The following is a 19599-nucleotide window of genomic DNA, read 5'->3' on the forward strand; positions in this document are numbered from 1 at the left end:
CTGTGAGTTCATGTACACCAGACAGCTGCTCCTGATTTATACTCATGCAAATCAGAGCAGCAGTCAGATCAGGATTTCAGTGTTAGCATGCAGACTCCTAGAACTGGAAACCAAAAAAGGCATTTTAAAAGGTGGGGGTTGTTTTTAATCGTATTTGGAGATGCAAGTAAGCAATTTAACCTCAAATGAAATTTGAGCTAGGAGTGTTTTTTGCATGAGTGCTCATTAACACCCATGGCATAGATACATCGAAAAAATCAACAGTTTAAATCTGGAATCATAGACATTCAATAAAGTGGACATCAGCAACAGGCAAGTCAGTGTTTTGGCAAGTTCAGTGCCAAAATCACCATTTGCTGACAGTTACACTAACAGAGAATGAAGCTCTAGCCAGGGGAAAACCCTACAGATACAGTTTCTCCATGGTGGCATAAGAAATCACCTTCTGTATTTGGAGAACAGGAAGCACTTGTACAGCAGTTTGTGCTTGTTCAGTTCTGTTGCAAAATCCAGACCCTAAAACTACATTGTCTGGCACACCTGCTGTTCTTCCTCTCTCTCATGGAAGAGTTCCAGAAATATCTCAAGGCTTGGACAGCAAACTGTGCTAATGTCTTGAATAAGAAAGTCCATGAAGCTTGTGGTCAGTCTGTGCTCGTTCACAAGCAGTAATACACCTACTCATTTATTTCCATGTAGGACAGCCAGTGAAATATCTTGGCATCCGAGGGAGCCTTGTGTTAGTGTGTTCTGGTAAAACAGGGACAAGCTCAGGGTGGGGGCCACAAGGCAGTGCTGGGTTGTGCCAAATCAAACACTGTGGGGTGGCAGAAAGAGAGAAAAATCCTGGACAAAAAGAGCAGATGTGGGCATGAGGTCTGTGGCTTTAAAGAAAGCAAACGGAGAAAATATTTGAAGAGTCTGAATTCTACATAGAGTGTGTTAAATGCAGAAATAGTAGTGCCTAGTGAAACACACTCGATCCATTTTTACAAGTGATGTAATGTAACTGTCTGCGTGAAGTAACACGTTCTTGTGAGTATCCACTTCCTAATCCAGGGCCACGCGATGGTGTCATAGCTGTGCTCCTGCTGCCCCTGAGCCCTGAGTCACCATCTCTCACTTCCTCACATCATTACAGGCAGCAGAAAGTGCCTGTCGCTTGGTCTCTCCAGGGCTTCCTCTGCTGCTGTAATGAGAAGGAACTTCAAGCAGAGCCACTTTTTCTGTGGATGATCAATGGACACCTGAGACGCATTTTGAACCTCAGACTAAATTAGTGCCACATGCTAAACTTGTTTCCCTGCATTGCCTCACCTGCCTGCCAGATCTTACCTTTCCTTGAAGATCAGCCATCTATCAGCTCCACAGCTCTGACCACCCCTTGGCTCTTGCTGAATCAGGAAGGAAGCAATATTGCAAACTTTTCTTCCCTGGGGGAAAGGATGTAAAGCTCTGGTCTTTGTATTTCTCAGAATATTGTCTAAATCAATGTGTATTAACAAGTAGTGATTGCCATTCGTTTTTGGAAGGTGCGTTTGGTGTTACATTTGCTACTGAGTAACACTGCAACCAATGTAGGACCTGATTCTCAACTTCCCTGCACCTGGTTACTGTTATCCATCTGCAAAGTGCAAAGTACGTGATAAATGCAAATAACTTAAAATTTTCCAGTCACTGATGGTAGTAATTTGTACCCATTTACGAGGCTACATACTTGTAAATGACTATACCAGGTGCACAGGGGAGGAGAACCTGACCCCCTTCAAAATTTATCTTTCCCTTGAATTAGGATTAATTGTTCAAAGAAACCAGGGTGTTTCTGCTTTCCTCGGTGCGTGTGTGTGTTGGGCAGAGGGTGCATGGCAGACAGAGGCAGAGCAGGATCAAGCACTGAAATGGTCTTTGACTCAGTTCTCTCTGACAGAGCACATTACGAAGAAAGCAACAAGACCTGGAAGGAATGTTTTCAGTGTTCCTTATTTGGTACGAGTAGTGCAATTTCTGCTCTTTCGGTCATCTGAAATGTCCTCCCAAAATATATGCAGGTAACACCTTTTTGTCACACTGTATCATCATCCTGTAATCCTAGTTCTTAATCCCGTGTTACTACAGCAGTGGGTAAAGCCTTGCTGGGTAGGTCTTGATCCTGCTAATGTATGTGTTTGAAAGGAGGGAGCCCGAGACTGACAATCCTTTATTAAAAACGGGTTCTTTGGTTGAGCCCAGACTGGGGATTTGCTTTAGGGATGACTCTGTTACCCGAGAAGTTTTATATTGTTGTCTGGGCCATACTCCTCTTCGGTTTTGTATCAGCTGACAGAGCCTATGTCTGATAAATGACTAATAGCATTTCTGCAGAGGTGTTACTGGTGAGGGATTAAAATAATATGCACACTTTTCCCCCCTGCCCTTGGGGAAAGATTTGATGATTGTAAACCACTGCCGGAGCCGCTTGCTCTTTACCGTACCGCCTTTTCTGTCTCAAGGGCGAGTCCCGGGCACGGCCAGGTGCACTCCAGCCAGGACACGGAGCGAAACCGCTCGTTCTGGCCGCCGGGCTGCCTGCGGCCGGGACCGGGCTGTCTGGGACCGGGGTCCGTCCTGCGGGGCAGGTGCCGCCGGAGGGAGGGAGGGAGGGAGCGAGCGGGCCCGGTGCCCAGGTGGGGCCGGCGGGCGCGGCCCGCGGGGGGGCCGGGCTGGGGGCACCGCCCGCCCCTCCGGCCCCGCCAGCGAAGCTCCCGTGCGGCGCCGGCCGCCCCCGGCCGGTAGCGGCTGCCCTCCCGCAGGGCGGGCTCAGCCACGGCGGCAGCCGCAGAGGGTTGCCTGTCCCGTTGTCGCCAGCCCGGTCGCAGCCCGGCGGGGGGGGCGGCGGGGGGACCGCGGTTGCCTCCAGGGCCGGTCCTGTGCCCTGCGCGGTCACCCGCGCCTCCCGCCGCAGGGGCCTCCCCGCATGGTGCCCGCCGCTGCCATGAGCCAGGCCCCGGCCCCCCGCGGCGCTGACCCGCCGGAGAGCGATGCCCGCAGCGGGGCCCCCAGCCGCGGCCCCGGCCGAGGGATGCCGCCGCCGCCCAGCCTACCCCAGCTCCTCCACAAGTAAGAGCCGCCCCGCGTTCCGCCGGGCCGGGAGGGCGGGCGGGCAGGCGCGGGTCGCTTCCCCTCCCCGGCGGCGGTGCCCCCCTTCCCTCCCCCGCGCCCAGACTGACAGCCGGGCGGGCGGAGGGTCGGCCCGGCACCGGCCCTGGTCGAGCGCTGCTCCGCGGGGTTGAGCCTCCTCTTCGGCGCAGCGGCCGTCCCCGCTGATCCGGGGCACGTATCCCACTGAAGACCGGCACCGGTCCCGCATCCCAGCAGAAATTTACTGCCCGAAAAGCCGCTCGTGTCGGTTCTGCGGAGGTTCGCCCCGGCACCGCGTCTCCTCCAGGCAGCGGGTCGCTCGGTCGCGAAAGTTTTTCTTCTCTTTTCCGTGATCGCCGCCGTGTGCCGAGGCCGGCAGCCGCTCCTCTGCTTGCGGGCTCGGGGGTCTCCTTGGCAGGCCTGGGGAGAAGGGTCGTGTTGTGTCCGGAGCGATCGCATCTCTGCAAAACTGTCACAGAAAAAGTAGCCTGTGCATGCGTGGAAGGCTTATTAACGGAAGCAGTGATGCTAACGGCATTTTTGCTGTTTTCGTTTTCTACCCGTAAAGGGAGAGGGAAAAGTACTTTTGCCACACAGATACAGTACTGTGAGCGATACTTTTCTGGCTAAGTGAGAAGTTTGAAGACAAACCGAATACTCCAGAGTTAGTACGTGAAGCCTGAGTAACACATAAGTTGTTCTGTGGTGATTCAAGATGGTTGCATGCACTGTATCTGCTTTTTCCCAAGTCGTAACAGGTTAAAAGAGATAGGGGCTTTTCACAGAGCAGTGAATCTACTGACGAACGCCCCGTTATGGAGCCGTTAGAATTTGCCTTCTATTACTTTAAGATTTGCTGCTTGGCTTGACGAGCAGGACGCTGCGCAGTGGCGCAGGTTGAGAAACGCTTTTGTCATGATGTCCCAGGCCACCAACCGGCCTGAGCCTGTGTCCGGCCGCCGAGCAGGGCGACAGTGTGACAAAGCAGGGCCGGGCTGCGGCGGGCTCGCCGCGGGCCTTGCGCCGCTTCCCTGCGACAACCCCTCGGGAAAGGCGCTGAGGCTTCGCCTTTACCAGTTTGTCAACAAAACCCAGCAATGTGATTAACAGAGGACGTTATTCCAACCCTCTTACTTGTATTTTCAAAATACATATATACATGTATCTAAATATATGTATATATATGCATGTGTGCTTTAACTTTACGACAAACTTAGAGTATGGCTTGTTTTAAGTTAGGAATTGCGTTATCTTATTTATAAATATGTATGAAACTAGACTTTAACACTTCCTGTAGAGTGTGGCCTGTATATATATTGATGCCTAGTTTTCTTTTTGTATATTTGCTTTTAAATTGTATTTTTGTAACTTAATCACGAAAACATTAGTGGTTCTTCTTACCCATGTTTTTGTTCCTAATTGGAAATACAGACTTGGAAGCTTGCGTTGAAACTGAAACATTAATGGTTGTTTCCTTAGCTCGCTGGACTCCCACAGGGCTACATACGAATTATTGTGTAACAGAAGGTAATTTACACTGACTCAAAATCAGTCTTAAACTATAGTCTCTAAAGATGGCCATTTTTTTACATTTCAAGAGTTCAGGCGGATGCATATTGCAAGTCAGATGGGCAAAGCTGTCAAGACGGCTTCACGATTCTGTTTCTATAATAATACGGCACATGTTAAATACAAAGGTGTCACATTTTTGCTGGTCATGCCTGCAAGCAAATTGTATGTAGGAAAACTTGAAATTAGTTTCCTTTTGAGCCTATCTTTACTGGAAAGAGAGAGGTGCCATGTTTTAACCATTCTTTATCAGGGTAATGTGGCGCAGAATGGCAAATGTCGAATGTCTCCATCTAAGCTTCTGTAACTTGATCGTTTGGTTTTGTAACTGTGCGGTACAATTTGGTGCGCGTCTCTTTGTTTACCTGATAATTAATATGCTTCCACCTTGAATTTAACTTGAACCACGGGCAAATTATGTTTTGATTCACTGGTAATAACTTGGTGTTTTATTATCTGAATTGGATATTCAGTAATTGTAAGAAATGGAGATGTTAGGGAATATCTTAAATTGCTCTTCTGAATATATTTCTAATATGTTAGAACAGGTATTATGACGAGGAAAATAGGATGGGAAGGAAAGCAGTGATTCTTCTACAAAACAAAGTTGTGGTCTCATTACTGGGAAAGAAAACATCGACCTTTTTCCCCAAACATTTTGATTTTCTTTACTTTTTTTTTTTTTTAAGTAATTGCCATGTTTTTTGCTCTGTGAGCTGCAGTAAACATGTGTGCAGTTGCAGAATGCTAATTCAGAGCAGTGTAGGCCAGAATATTGTGTGGCGTTTAACTGTTTCAACACTTCTATTTTTCATTATGCCGTTGATACTTTAAAAGCTCTCTGCATTCCTTCTTTCTTCCCTCAGTACTTTTGTTAGAAATATTTGCAGATATTAGGTGAGGACCAGTATCATTTTGAAAAATGGCTTCCTACATGGGCAGCTGGTAAACTTCCACTGTGAACACTGAGCACTGAACAAGGATAAAAATGTAGTGAAACTGAAGATCTGAAATGTTTTTGGTAGCAGTTACATTGGCTGCACTCACTCACTGCAGGTAGCATGTACTGTATTGTTTAAATGTCTCTCTGCTTTAACATTTATAATGTAATTTTAGTATTAAAATATAACCAAATACCTAGTTTGAAATTCCTTGCTAACAGTTCCAAAATACAAGAAGATACAAATTGAAATACACTGCGTACATGTTATATTTTTCACCCCGAGTGACAACGTCATTTCTGTTGATAATAAAGGTCCAATCATAAGATTTACAGAGCAGTTAAAGCTTTCTATCTATGCAAGTTGTTGTGATGTTGGGTGGGAAAAATACTTGTTATTTTCCAAAAGTACAAGCCTTATTGCAGTCACAGCCCTCAGGTTGCAAAGCTGAGAATGAAAAGTGGACAGGGAAGGGAAACTTGAATTTACACCCTACAAGGAGGACTTACAAAAACGTCCATTTGCATATGTAATAAAGCAGAAGACTGAGAAGAAGGAGAAAGACAGTTGTAATGGTGTTGTTTGGTGTTTGTAACTGTTTTTTACTGCGGTTTTGTGGAAGGAGTGGAAATGCGGGGTAGGGTCTGCAGTACCAGCAAGTGAGACACGTGTGGGAAATCTCTGAGAAGACCTCAAATACCTGTTCTGCACAGAAATGTTTTAATGTGCAGTTGGAACTGCTGGTTTGTTGGGTTTTCCCCCTCTCGGTAAGTTTGCTCTTATGAGAAAATTTTTGTTGATAATTTGGAGGTTTTGTTTATAATTTGCAATTACATTGCAAAATGTCAATTTTCAGCTGACAGCTCAGTGTGTGACGAGTTTTAGCACCTGCTGTTGGATTGACTGGAGTGCCTAAGCAGTGTGAGAGAGTGGAGGGTTCTATTAATAATTCCAGGTGTGTGATTCATTGCAGTCGGATGGAGCAACTAGCTGGAAATAACTGAGATGAAGGACCAAGTGGTGGCTGTGAACTGACTGTAAAGATGTTGCATGAAGAGCGATTTCTGTGAAGGTTCTTCCTTAAAACATGCCACAAGTAAACTCCATAATTATAGGAGACCTAATGATGTTGAAATGCAGTCTCTTTGTATGTTTCAATGGCTGGTTGCGTGCTTTCAGTTCTAAGGATTTGTCATGGCTAATATCTGCCCAGTGGACATGGAGCTGTTTTTAACTCCCTGTGTTTGATATAGGAGCATATGTTTGTTTTACAAATTGAATACAGGCGTTTTAAAGTAACAGAGAGAAAACCAAAGTGGGCTGCTTTTTTTTAAATTTCTTCCCTCTTTTTGCTCCTGAGTGGTTGTGTCCTGGAGATTTTGAGTTCCTCTGGAAGGAAGATGGAATTTCCAACATCTGTGCCCAAGTCGTCATCAGTTTGTGCCAGTTCTGGGGCAGACAGGAGTAAGCAGGCTGGTGCTGAGTGCTCTCGGTCCTTCATTTCTATAGCAGTGAGGAGGAAACTTGTCAGGAAATAATAAAAAAAATGACCTCCAACTTTTTTAGGCTTAAACCTGTTACGTTTAAGCATGTGCTTTTTTATTTTTTCCTTGTGTGCTTATTTTGTGTAAAATGTGGGGTTTTCCTTTCTCTCCCCCCACCGCAACTCAAGGTCTCTCAGGAGAGATAAAATATGAAATGTACTCCCATTATATACATTAGTCATGGCAAATAGTTTGGCATATATGGCAAAGGCTAAACTGATACTTAACAAGGGGACATTAGGCGAAACACTGGTTTTACTGTTTCTTGTCTTACTGTTACTGATCCAGGCTTTCCATATTTATTTGCCTTTTAAAGTGCATCTCCAGAATCTGAGTTGTTTCTCTACCCGACAGAGCCCTCAAAACTCATCGAGTTTGTGTTGTAACAGCTGTAACAGCCCTGAACGGCGATGAAAACAAAACAGAAAGCACTGTAGCTGTTTTAGCGGAGCAGCCTTAGCAAAACAAGGGACAGGAGCTGACAAAGCCGACTGCGTGGTGTGGGACGCGCCAGAGAACGTGGGAACCAAACCCGCCTTATTAAACTCCTCCTTGCGTTTCCTGCTCATCGTCTCTGCACGTTATGAAACACACAGCGAGGGAAGCTCAGTTTTCTCTGAGTTGTCCGGCTCCTTGCTGTGTGGTTATGGAGACTTGTCAGACCTCACCTGACATTAAAATCAGAACTTTAAATCCAGGTGCCAAATGTGTCTGTGCACAGGGATGCCTGGGGGTGCCTCACTTTTAAGTTTAGTTGCTTACAAAAAGTAGAATGGGTGATGATAACTACCTTCAAGGCAGGTAGTTGAAATATCTCTTTTCTCTTATAATTTCTCATTTAAAATACTTTTTTTTTAAAATCTTTTTTAAATGGAAGTTAGTGACTCCTCCTGTATACCAGGTGTGACCCGTAGCTTAAAGGTCAATTCATCATACGAATGTTCTCTGTTTAAAACAAAAATGACTGGAAGTGTGGGCTTCTTTGTCTTGAAATCTTTTGTTTGTGTCTGTTTTGGTGTTGTGTTTCCCACCCCCCGGCCCTCCCCACCCAGTAGTTTTTGTTTGGTTTTTGTATGTGTTTGTTTCAAACTCTCATTTAAAACCCAGCATCTTATTGGGAGAAAAACACAACAAAATTGAGTTTAAGGCTTGAAGAGGGAGCACAGAGGTACAAAGTGGAAAGGGTTCAGAAAAAAAGAATTTAGAAGGAATGCCTTCCATGCAAATATCTGCATGTAATCTGGCTTGTATTATTAGTTATCAATCAGTTCTTCTTTGCTCAGAAATGTTAAAATTCTTTCATATATTTTAGCGGAGAGATAACAGCAGTGATATCAAGTTTAGCAAAATGTTAAATAATACGTACCTTATAAGAAGCAACACAAGTGGTTTTTGGACCACAACACATGGCAATGGAGTCCTCTGTACTGTAACTAAGTTGCTTGGATGTTGCTCATTTATTGGAAATTTTATACTCCTGTTCCCATCAATGAGAAGACTGGGAAATGTGTTCTTTTGGTTTTCCTCTTAATTCAGCCCGTGTCCATTCAAAGCTGCATGCACCTAACAGTGAGTAGTGACGTGGGACCTGCTGCACTACTGCTGCTCTGCAGATGATGCTAAAATCTTCCTGACCTCATTTGGGGGGAAGGAAAATGGAGATGGGTGAAAACCTCAATACTTTTTAGTTCTGATCCTTTCCAGGGACTGTCAAAGTGGGAGGAACTATGTCTTCAAAAATAGATTTATACTTCATAGAGGACTCCAGAAATTTATTTAGGAGGGTAAAAAAATGGTTTATTTGCATGAAATAATAATTTTAGTCACTTTAAAGTACTCCTTCAAATAGAATCTGCTTTTTCTGAAGAGTAAGCTGTCTTGATTTTTTTTTTTATTTTAAACGAACTGCTTTGATCTGATTTGCAGCCAGACGCTTTATCAGATCGACTTTATTCCCCTGAATATACTCCGCCCGCTTTTTCACCCTCTTCATGCTTTGTAACATTTTATAGTTGATTTAAGGATGTAATCGCTCTGTTAGCCTCTGCCCCTCTATGTCCAGCTGCTTTCTCTTTGTCACACTAATGACCTGTCACAGTGAAGCTGTCACTTGGCACACTGGGGGAAACCAGAAAACCTGCCCTTTTGGGTTTTAGAAACCTTTAATATCTGTCTTGTTCTGACAACTCAAACCCAGCCTGTTTTACAAATGCCTCTTGCCTATTTAGAAAAAATGCCAAATAAAAGCACTGGGTATTCTGTTGCAGGAAGGGGCTCAGGCTTGTTTTCTTAAAGGATCAGTATTTGTGAGTGCATAGGCAGTTATTTTCTTGCAGGCTTACTGCTTTTTTTTTTTTTGATGTGTGTATGTACACTTGTGAAACGCGAGTTTAACTCACGTTAACTGTACCAGAAACTGCATATTTATCCCGTGCATACAAAGAACTACAAGGAAGAGGGATTTGTTGTTGTTTTTCTGCATGTCTGTGTTGGGAGATGAGCTGGACCAGCAGGTGTGTGGCACTGGGGTGGAGATGTGCTGAGTGACTGTTGCACTAAATGATGCTGTTCAGATCTGTCCTCCATCACCTTCGTTGTTTAAAGACGTGCCAGTGTCTTAGTAGCCTTTGCAGAATGCTCCAGACATGCCATGATTCTGCCTGTCTTGGGGATTGATAGGAATCTGTAGCTACATGGGTTGTGAACTGTAGTCCATCTCCTGTGTTGTTGTAACGCTAAAGCCTGTGTTATGGGAAATGTTAGTGATGGTGACTGCTTGAAGAGGGATGGAATAATTAATATTTTGCTTCATCACTTCTGGATATACTTCTTACTAGGAGAAGGCAGGGACAGGATACGGAAGGGTTTAGCTCCTGTTACCTTGGGTAAAGTCTTCTGCTGGCCAGGATGGACACAGAAAACAGTGTTGTGGGCAAGTTCCGTGCCAGCTCCTCGGCTGACTGCTGGTCATCTGCTCTCTTCCCCCGCTTACTGGCTTTTGTGATACTAAAAACATGCGATGTTGTCTGGTCTTAGCTTTCCTCAACTTGCCATTGTTCTTGCGATTCTCTGTACTGCGGGCTGTGGAGTATTAGAATTCAGACAATGTAAAATGTCTTGAGTTTGGTAGTGTCGAAAGCTAGAGTTTTATGTGTTGTGTTTTTTCTCCTGGAGGGGAGAGATTGAGTTGATGGTCTGTGGGAGCTAGGGCCGCTTCTTTGGAAACATGCAGATGTTACTCTTGCATTTTTACTTACGTTTGAATCTTTATTTTAAGAAGTAGGTTTTATGTATCTCTTAAACAAGTGACTTGGTAGCTGACGTTTCCTTTACTGAAATAACAAATAAACTACTTCTGTGGGCAAAGCAGCAGTAAATTGACCACAGTCTGTTTCTACAGTAAGAAATATTATTTGTGCCTGTTGATTAATGTGTTCTCCTCTTAGGGGCAGATGTGCTAAGTAATTTTATTAGGATGATTAAACACACAATTCCACCACACACTGACCAACTTTCATTGTTCGCTTTCTGGCCTCAATTTATTAAAAAAACTCTAAAATAAAATTTCAAAATACTTATTGAGAACAAAATGCCATATAATGCTTTAATAATGTCTTTTTTTACCCTGTTTTCTGCTGTGCCTGGAACTGGAGTGAGGGCAGATTAACTTCTGGTGCAGAGAAGTTTGCTCCAGTCCCCGCAGAGCTGTGTGTGTTTGTGTTGTTTGCGGTCTGAATGCCACTCCAGATGTTGTCAGATATTTCCTCTGCTCCTCCCCCCTCATAAAATTCTTTGTCAGTGATTATGCACAGTTCAGACTGAGGATGGGATTTGGAGAAAAGATGACACTTGTCTCCTAAAACTGTGGAGAGAAATATTAGCAAACTAGGGTGAGATTTTTTTTTTTTTTTAGCCCTAGGCTCCTCTTATCTTCCAAACTCTTCTATTAACACATCTTAACATTCACACCCCTGCTATCCATGTGCTCTACACCATCCATTTGTGCCCCACTCATGGCACATTCTTGTAAGGTCACCTAGAACTTTCCACTGTCCTGCCAACCGACAACCAAACATTGGGCTCTTTTCTTTATTTACCGTTTATTCAAGGTCACTGTTCTATCCTGTGGCAACACCTTCTCCTCATGGTACAGGCAGGGCTCACCCTTCCGCTGGCATCTTTCTGTTGACCCTCGGAGATGACCCAAGAGGTTTGCCTCGGGTTGCTCTGAGGTGCATTACACCAAAAAGAGTGTCAGTGATGTCTCTGCAGGTGAAAGTGTTTGGGAGTAATACAGAAGAATAGTGGGTGACTGTGATGGTGTTTATAGATACCTCTATTGGCAGCATGGGCAAAGAGGTTCTACAAAAGTGATGTAAATAAAAGAATAAAATCGAATCCAAGTCAATCTAGTCTTTCTGCACTGTTTTGGATTTTATTTGAACAGGTCCTGTCTTACTCCTGGAGAAGTAAAAAGTACTAACTAACTACTTCAAATTTGACAATAAAATTTAAGTTATTTTGTAGATCACACTTCTAAAGGATATGGGATTGTTACTGTTCAACCTAGGTTTTGTAGGTTTTCTGTATTGCAAAGTGTTAAAGGATTGAATTTCTTTAAAAAAAAAAGGGGGGGGGGGTGTAAAATGGAAATTTGCAAGGGCTAGGTGTGATTTATTTGGGGTTTTTTTTGGGTGATTAAAGTATATCTGTGCAAAGTAAACCAAACATACCTTGTACATTACATAAATATGTTAGGTGGCCAAGCCTGTTCACTTGTCAGTGTTAAATAAGACTTAAATTCCTCCTTGGATATAGTGTATATACTATGAGACTGATCTTGCAAAGCCTTATCCATGCACATGAGGATTATTTATGTGTGTAAGGCTTTAGAGGATCAGATCCTATCACCTAAGTCTGCAAGACTTCCTGACTGTTGCTTATCTTTGCCAGGTCACTAGGAATCCTGCACAGAGATATAGAGAACAGTAATAGCTGAGAGCAGAAATCTGATACAGGAGAAGCCAAATAAAAGAATAGAAAGTTACCTTGTGTTCTAGCATTGAAACATCACTTTTTTAAAAGAGAGCATGAAGTTGTGCAAGGAGGAGTATGGATCCATGTTCCTTTGTTCTACTTAATAGTGTACTAATAGTCTGACATGTTTTAAGACCAATACTCTGGAGTGTTAAAGCCTTACCAGCTGTAGGGATTTGTAGAGTCAGAGGTGAAGAGGGTACAAAGAGCCCATCATGTCCTCTGCACAGCGTGGCACTTACAGTGGCCATCACTGCTGGCTTCCAGTTTGTGTGGAACATCTGGGAGAAAAAAGGTGCTGTCTTACATCTGGCATCTAAGTTGGCTACTTGCTTTGTTTTCTGTGTAAGTTCCAGGATTTTTGTTGTCATTGTTATGTTTGCTGCTGTTTTTTAATGTAATAACATGAAAATAACAGATACAGTTTTGTTGTGTTTCCCACTTTATTCAAAGGAGATTTTTTAAGTTTTATAAAGATCCCATCTTATCCTAATCCATATGGCAAGGAAATAAAATATCAGCAACTAAGATAACTTTCTGGATTGCTGGCATGATTTATGGGGGCAATCTGCTCTAGAGAGCCATTTGTAGCCTTTTTTGTACAACATATTGTGTCTTACTGTGCATTTCAGCAGCACTTGGCACTCGTCTGTTTGTAGTCTCCCCTTCTGTAGAATCTAAGACTCTTTTACACAAAGGTACAAACACAGAGAAGCAAGACTCCCCCCATATTTCTTAATGATCTGTTTAATATGATAATTTTTTCTTTTGTGTGTCCCTCCTTGAAGCATTAAAATCTACTATTTTGCTTTGGCGGTTCTATAATTTCCAGCTGTATTACGTGAAAGTTGGTAGCGGTGTTCCAAAGCTGAGGACTTGATTGGCAAGTTTTAGCTGTGAGTAAATTTTCACAGCTGATCCATAAATCCCCGACAGACCATTAGGAGCTTCAGAGCAGCTCTGGCAAGCTCCCCTACAATAATTGTAGTTTTAAGTTTGTTATATTTAGTTTTCTCACCTCTTAGCTGGATGCCAGAGGGACCTCACTAGCAGTGAATCACTTTATCAGGTCTGTATCTACTTTTTCCTTCCAAGTTGGTGATTTGTATAAACAGTGCAGTATGGGAGGAGGGCTCATTGCTTCGCTCCCTGTGGACAAGGCAGAGACTGTCCAAGGGTGTGACTTGTGACAAATGGACCCTAGATCTGAGCTTAGACACTTCAGTAATTTGAGGAGACCTGAAGTACATCACTTCTCACCCCCCACCTCCAGCCCCTGCTCTTAAGAAATAACAGAATCACCAAGGGAGGCAGAAAAAATGCTTAAACATGACAGAGTAATATATAACTCTGTGAGACAGAGAGATGGCTCTTAATTTAAATTCCCTGAGGTAATTTTACTTATTTATCTGTAGTGAAGCTGGCAGAGTGACCAGGGCTCTAGGAACAGAACTGCCCGGGTGGCAGCGGTGAGAGCAGCTTCTTGTGGGAGCCAGGGTTTGATGGTAACGATGCTGCTGGAACAGCTGGAATCCTGGCTTGGAGACCACATCCCTTTCAGGCTCATTGCTCTATACATATGCAGGAGAACCAGTGCTGTAGCAACTATATTGCATCTTCGATAAGCCCTGGAGAATGCTTCATATACATGAGACCCCCACCTGGCTGCCTGATAAAGCCAGAGCTGAAGTTTCTGTCATTCCCCTGGATTTGGATCCTGTTGGATGGGCTCTGGGAGCAAATTCAGACTTTGTTGCTTTTTTGAGCAGTTAATGAATATTTTGTACGTTTCCTTCTGAAATCTGAACTGCTTTGCCAAAGATGTACTGGCCACTTGATGGAGTCTGGTGTGTTATCCTGCTGAAAGGACAAGGGGACTGTAGAAGAAAGAGCTGTGTCTGCACGGTGGACTCTTCCAAAGGCATATTTTTTCCCCTTCTAGAAGAGGCAAAGATAAATTGAATCTCTCTATCTCCTGCTACACAAAGCCAGCCTCTCATACCTACAGCCCATGAATGATTTCTTTACACAGGAGGGTGACAGAGAAGCACTATTTGAAATATTTATGAAATGGAAAGGAAGAAGAATTGGTGGTTTATTAATTGAATTTTCAAATAATTTTTTTAGAGCAAGAAAAGCAAAAAAATTCACTCATTAAAAGCTTCTTCAAATAAAAATTCCTTCATGTTAAAATTTGAATTTGGGAGGGTCAGAAGCTTTGTTGATTAGGGTCTTGTTAGGATAAGGATAGAGCAAGTAACTATAAATAGTGATACAGTGAGTGATGATCTCGCCCTACAGACTTTGTGTTGAACTTAAGCAGGAGAAGGTGAAAATATCAGCTGAAAACCTTCTTGCAAGGAGACATCTGATTAAAATAGAAGGATTTTTGGTAAAAGAAATGGAATTGGTCACCTCTTCAATCCCTAGTTTCAAGCGCTTTAACTTCATCTGATGCAAGAAGTCAAGTGGAAGATGTCATTCCTGTGGTGGGACAGATTGCTGTTGGTGCCAGGGTCAGTTTTGGTATCTGACACTTAAACTAGAAATGCTAGGAGTGATAAGAGTAAATGTGCTAATCACGTGTGCAAATGAAATGCAGAGCATCCTTCAGCTGGAAGAAAAGACGATGCCCTTCAGCTGTGTATCATAGTGGAAAAAGGTTTTCAGGACAATCAGAAACTTCTAACATGAATTGGGATCAAGGTCTGATTGGAAAAAATAAAAGGCAAAATATTTTGAAGATTAAAACCAAAATATATCAGGTAGATAGCTGTAAGCAAACTGCTTCCTAGGTTCACCTGCATAAGTGTTGTGCTCTGCTTTATTTCCTTAGGAACTGATTGAATGGGAAGCATGTCACTAAGAGGATAGCATGGACTTCTGCTTTTTGGCCAGCAGCTCACCAAGATAGTGGGGCTATAGATCAGAATGGCTGGGCATCCTTGCCTGATACTTGCTGACCAGCAGGATGTTAATGCAAACTTGCACTAGCTCCCATTGCATCTGCCTGGCAAATAAAATTTGCAAATGCTTATTCACAGAAGCAGCTGGAGTGAATCACTGACCAGTATTCACACATTTAAGAAGTTTACAGGTGAAGCCTGAGATGGATCCATAATTACAGGCTAAACATAAGAGGGGGTGGATGGATCCAGAGTCTTGCTGTTGATTGTTGCTCTAAAATACAAGCGATGGAATGCAGCTGTGGATCACAAGGGGAGAGTTTAGTGGTCTTGCTTTCACTGCAGGGTTAACTCAGACTACTGCCTAGGCTTTAACTGTTACCATCTATCAAGCAAAATTAGTCTTTCTTAAAAAGGCACTTTTGAGACAGTTGAGGATTTTGAGAAGAATCTGACCTTCACTTAGATAGCTATCACTTTGGGAAGAATATATTGGAAAAATGATCTGCATGATGGTTATCCTCCATTTCCACCATTCCCTGAAGGACAGAAAAGTTCTCTGTATGATGCTATGGACCAAGAAGGGTTTCAGTCCTGCCCTGCTGGAAGAAATCTCCCGGACTGAAACAGTGTTGGCTGAGGTGGGACCTGCTCTGGGGAAGCTTGCGTTTGGGTCAGATTCATCAGAGATGTGTCATGATGGTAAAATGTCTGAGGGAGGCGTACCCAGAAGAAACACCAATCTTTATGCAGAGAAAAGCCCATCTATTTCTCCCCAGCTTCTTTGGGAAAAAACAGACATCATGTTAGCATTACATCAAACAACTCTAATTTTTTTTTCCTATCTGCAATGTAGTCTTGGCCTAACTGGTATCAACATTTTCTTTTCCAGCTATTAATTAAAATAAGAATGAAATTAAACATAACTCAAGGTGCAAACTCAGTTACTTGTCTTTTCGTCCTCATGAGAGAAGTGACACACTTCCAGCTTTAGTAATTGCAGGAGGTGACTGATGGGAAAACTAAATGAGTGTCTTGTCCTGTGTGGGTTATTTACCTGTGAAGTGGCCGGGGCAGCCAGGAGGTTCTCCAACTCTTAGGTATGTCTTTGAGAGTACAAGTGATTTGGAGAAATGAACCAGAACTTTTTCCTGATTGTAAGAGTGCCTAGACTTATCTAGGGCTACAGCAGGTTATTAATAGAACATACTGCATTTCCTTCACATAAAAATACGAAGGGCACTTTGCTGAGAAAAAAATCCTGCTGTGCCTTTCTGTCTTTGGGACCAGCTCATCACCCAGCTAAAATTAAAAGGTGAAGTCAGGCAGTTCTTGCTCTCTATTTTTAAACTGCTTCAGCATATGAATGTGAGTGTGAAATCTTTCTTTAGGCTCTCTTAACTTAATTACCTACTTATTCAAAATATTCTCTTCTCCAATTGCTGAGCTATAAATATATTCATCTTTTCTATAGACACCCTGTAGCTACTTGGTGTTTGTTTAATCAGTTTCATGCTTAATTTATAGTTCTGTAGTTATTTACAGTGATGGCAGGCTCGTGGCATTTAAAATATATTTTGCTCTATTAAAGAATTAGCAAGTAGATGATGTTTTTGCATATCTGTTCCATGTTTTTCTTCTGGAAAATACTGTGAGGAAGTCTGCTTAAAAAACAAACAAACAAGATCAGTAAAAAGTTCAAACAAATAATTTTTCATTTGACCTTAATAATAGAAAATGGTGTAATAACTGAAAATGTTTTGTTACACTTTTGTTTCTTCAGATCTTTTGTTCTGTGCAAGCTTATCCCTATTTTATTTTGTTTATGACTGTTCTTTTGTTTTTGTGGAAGGGATGATGTGGCCTCAGTCCAGGAATTGCAGTGGAACTGCTTATAAACTCTTTTTTCTGCCGACTTGAATATACCGAATTATTCTTCCTGCGTTTGAGTGTATCTATGAAAAACCCCTGTCAAGCACCTTTGAAATGAAATTGCGTGCTCCCTGCTTGCACAGAGAAGTAATGTTCTCCAGTCTCTTGGTTTCAGCCTGCAGAGGGTGTGCTTTCCTCCTGCAAACCATCACCTCCCAGCGCAGTGTCCCCAACACACCATCCCACCGACAGTGTGTTGAGAACCTGGCGTTGCACCCAGAGGTGTGAAGGGAAAAGGGCGTCTGTCTGTCCCCAGTGACATCTGTCCCTCGATTTCATTGACTCTCAGCTGCTTGAAGCACAGGTTGTGGGACTTCTTCTCAGCTGAGCCCTTTCACAGTGGCAAGGACACTCCTGAGGGAACACAGTGTTTCTTTGCATCCTCTTTTGGGACTGGCTGTTGATCCTAAGCACAGTACAAAATTTGTGCTCTTTTGTCCTCAGGGTTTTCCTGGTTCCTTTGCTTTTGCCGCTGGGAGCAGCTGTGGTGTGGGGGATATTGAGAGTCGTCCCTGCAGTTTCCCGTGCCTGGTCAAGCAGTGATCAGGCTCTGCTGTGCCAGGTCCTTTATGTCTTGTCAGGTACCTGAAGCTGGGTGAGGTGGTGAGTTTTGAAAGGTGTTTCCTTCAGCATCCACATCCTCCTGGAGCATGCACATGGGAGTCTAGATGTAGTCCTACCTTTGACAGCTAAATGAGTGAACTGCCTGCTGCAAACTGTCTTAGGGTGGCTGGAATGTGGGGATTTAAGTGTGGTTACATCTCCCCAGGCAAATCCCACATGCTGTTGATCTTACTGATAAACTTCCACATACATCCCTCTCCCGCTTACCAGAAATACTAGAGATTTCACAGGCTTGGGTGTTAGATGACAGCGCATTTATATTGCTGGTGAGAAACATGTTGCTATTCACGGTGTTTAGTGAAGTGTAGCTGGATAGCTAGACAGTGAGGTGAAGTAACACAAACCTGGAGCTGTAGTCTTTTGGACACGTCTTCCCATGCCAGTCTTGGTTCTTGGAACAGTTTGCCCATTAATATGTTCCAAGCTTCCACCCGCTCCCTGCCCTCTCCAGAAAACCCTTGGCAAACCTTCTTTTCTGTAAATCCTCCTGCCTGGGCCGGCTACTGCCCCACTTCCTGATGTCCTGTTGCCCATTTTTTACTTGAGGTAGAAGATTTGTCAGTACAGAGATTTATGTGAGCGTTTTATGTCTCATAAAGAAATACACAAACCCTGTATCCTTTTAGAAATGCAGTGTTGCATTTTAAGACTGAAATATGGACATAGTGTTCACCTAGACAGTGGGGTTTTTATAAGGCAAGTTATAGATTTTATTTTCTCCAACTGGAGACTGCAGTCCAATATTAGAAAAATTATGCTATCAGTACCCAAAAAACTTCTGCTGCTGTCATCTTTGCTTTATCTACTAATGTTTAGCTTTCAAACTGATTTTTTTTTGGCGTGTGTTTTCATAAATGAACACAGTTATTATGCATTAGTGAAACATATGCTTGACAAAAGCATTGTGACAAAATCAGCGGGTTTTAATGGTGTTAACATACCTCTGTGCTTGAAATGGAGCCTGAAAAATGTGTCCTCTGGAATGTTACATTATGTTTTGGCCATTGGAAATGGAGCACCTGACAGCATTAAGCTATCAGAAGGATTTCCAGTCATGGGCAAGCAGCCATCATGTATATGTTAATCCACAGTAGGAGATCTGGACAGCTTTTGATTTACGAGATCTCATCTGTTCAATATAAGCTGGAGATCAGCAGAGCAGTTACCTTTAAAATTCATTGTAAAGCTCTGAAAGGGAAAGGAGAATTCTACGGGTATAATGCAAATCTAGTGGAATTGTGAATTGTGCTTCTAGATAACCTGAACAGTGCATTTCTCAAGGTGGCTAAATGAACTATTTTTGTAACTGCTCTTCGTCTTTAAAAATATCTTACAAGCTTTGTCTCATTTTAAAGCAGATATTAAATTCTCTAATGTTCTTTTCAATAGATTGGATTAAATAACTGGAGAACTAGAAACTGTATCTGGTTTTTAGCAGCTTGACCTTTCTACATTTGTTTGAATGTTGCAGAATTTGCATGAACATATTTATTAGCTGAGTTAAACATCTGGTTTTAAAACTAGCCTATAAAAATTCTGAAGTTTTCTTCATATTGTGGTGTTAAATAGTTTTAATAGCAGTCTTCATTTGATGAATTTGAAACATCCTCATTTTTATTTCCAAAAATGGCCCATGGAATGTATTTATTTAACTGGGTGATAAAACTAAAGAACCAGGTCATAAAGTGGTGTTCACTAAAATGTACTAAATAATACAAAGATTCCTGTCATGGGACCTGATAATGAAACCAGAGGAAATATCTTTCTTGTGTAGCATATCATGCAGGTGGAATAGAAAACATCTCAACATTAGTAATAAATATATAGGTAATGTATCAACATTTTTATGTGTGTATGTGTTTGTTTGTGCACTTATATACAGTTATACTTATTTAAGGAACTCCTATTTTAGAGATCATTCACAATTTT

The 19599-nt window shown here is 42.7% G+C and overlaps 1 protein-coding gene across 4 annotated transcripts in view; it reads left to right on the forward strand.

Moving 5' to 3' along the window:
• Positions 1-2843: 2843 nt before the first annotated feature.
• Positions 2844-19599, forward strand: part of RBM20 (RNA binding motif protein 20) — a 104991-nt gene continuing 88235 nt past the window's right edge. Inside the window, exon 1 of one of the 4 annotated variants that reach the window (XM_071812138.1) lies at positions 2844-3096. In XM_071812138.1, coding sequence (XP_071668239.1) covers positions 2954-3096 — 143 coding nt within the window. In that variant the 5' untranslated portion in view covers positions 2844-2953. Of the gene's footprint in view, positions 3097-3168; positions 6395-19599 lie in introns of those variants that run through there. The other 3 variants (XM_065843210.2, XM_065843209.2, XM_065843212.2) reach the window with 3 other exon arrangements.

Source organism: Patagioenas fasciata, chromosome 8, assembly GCF_037038585.1.
Source record: "Patagioenas fasciata isolate bPatFas1 chromosome 8, bPatFas1.hap1, whole genome shotgun sequence".
Classification (NCBI taxonomy): Eukaryota; Metazoa; Chordata; class Aves; order Columbiformes; family Columbidae; genus Patagioenas; species Patagioenas fasciata.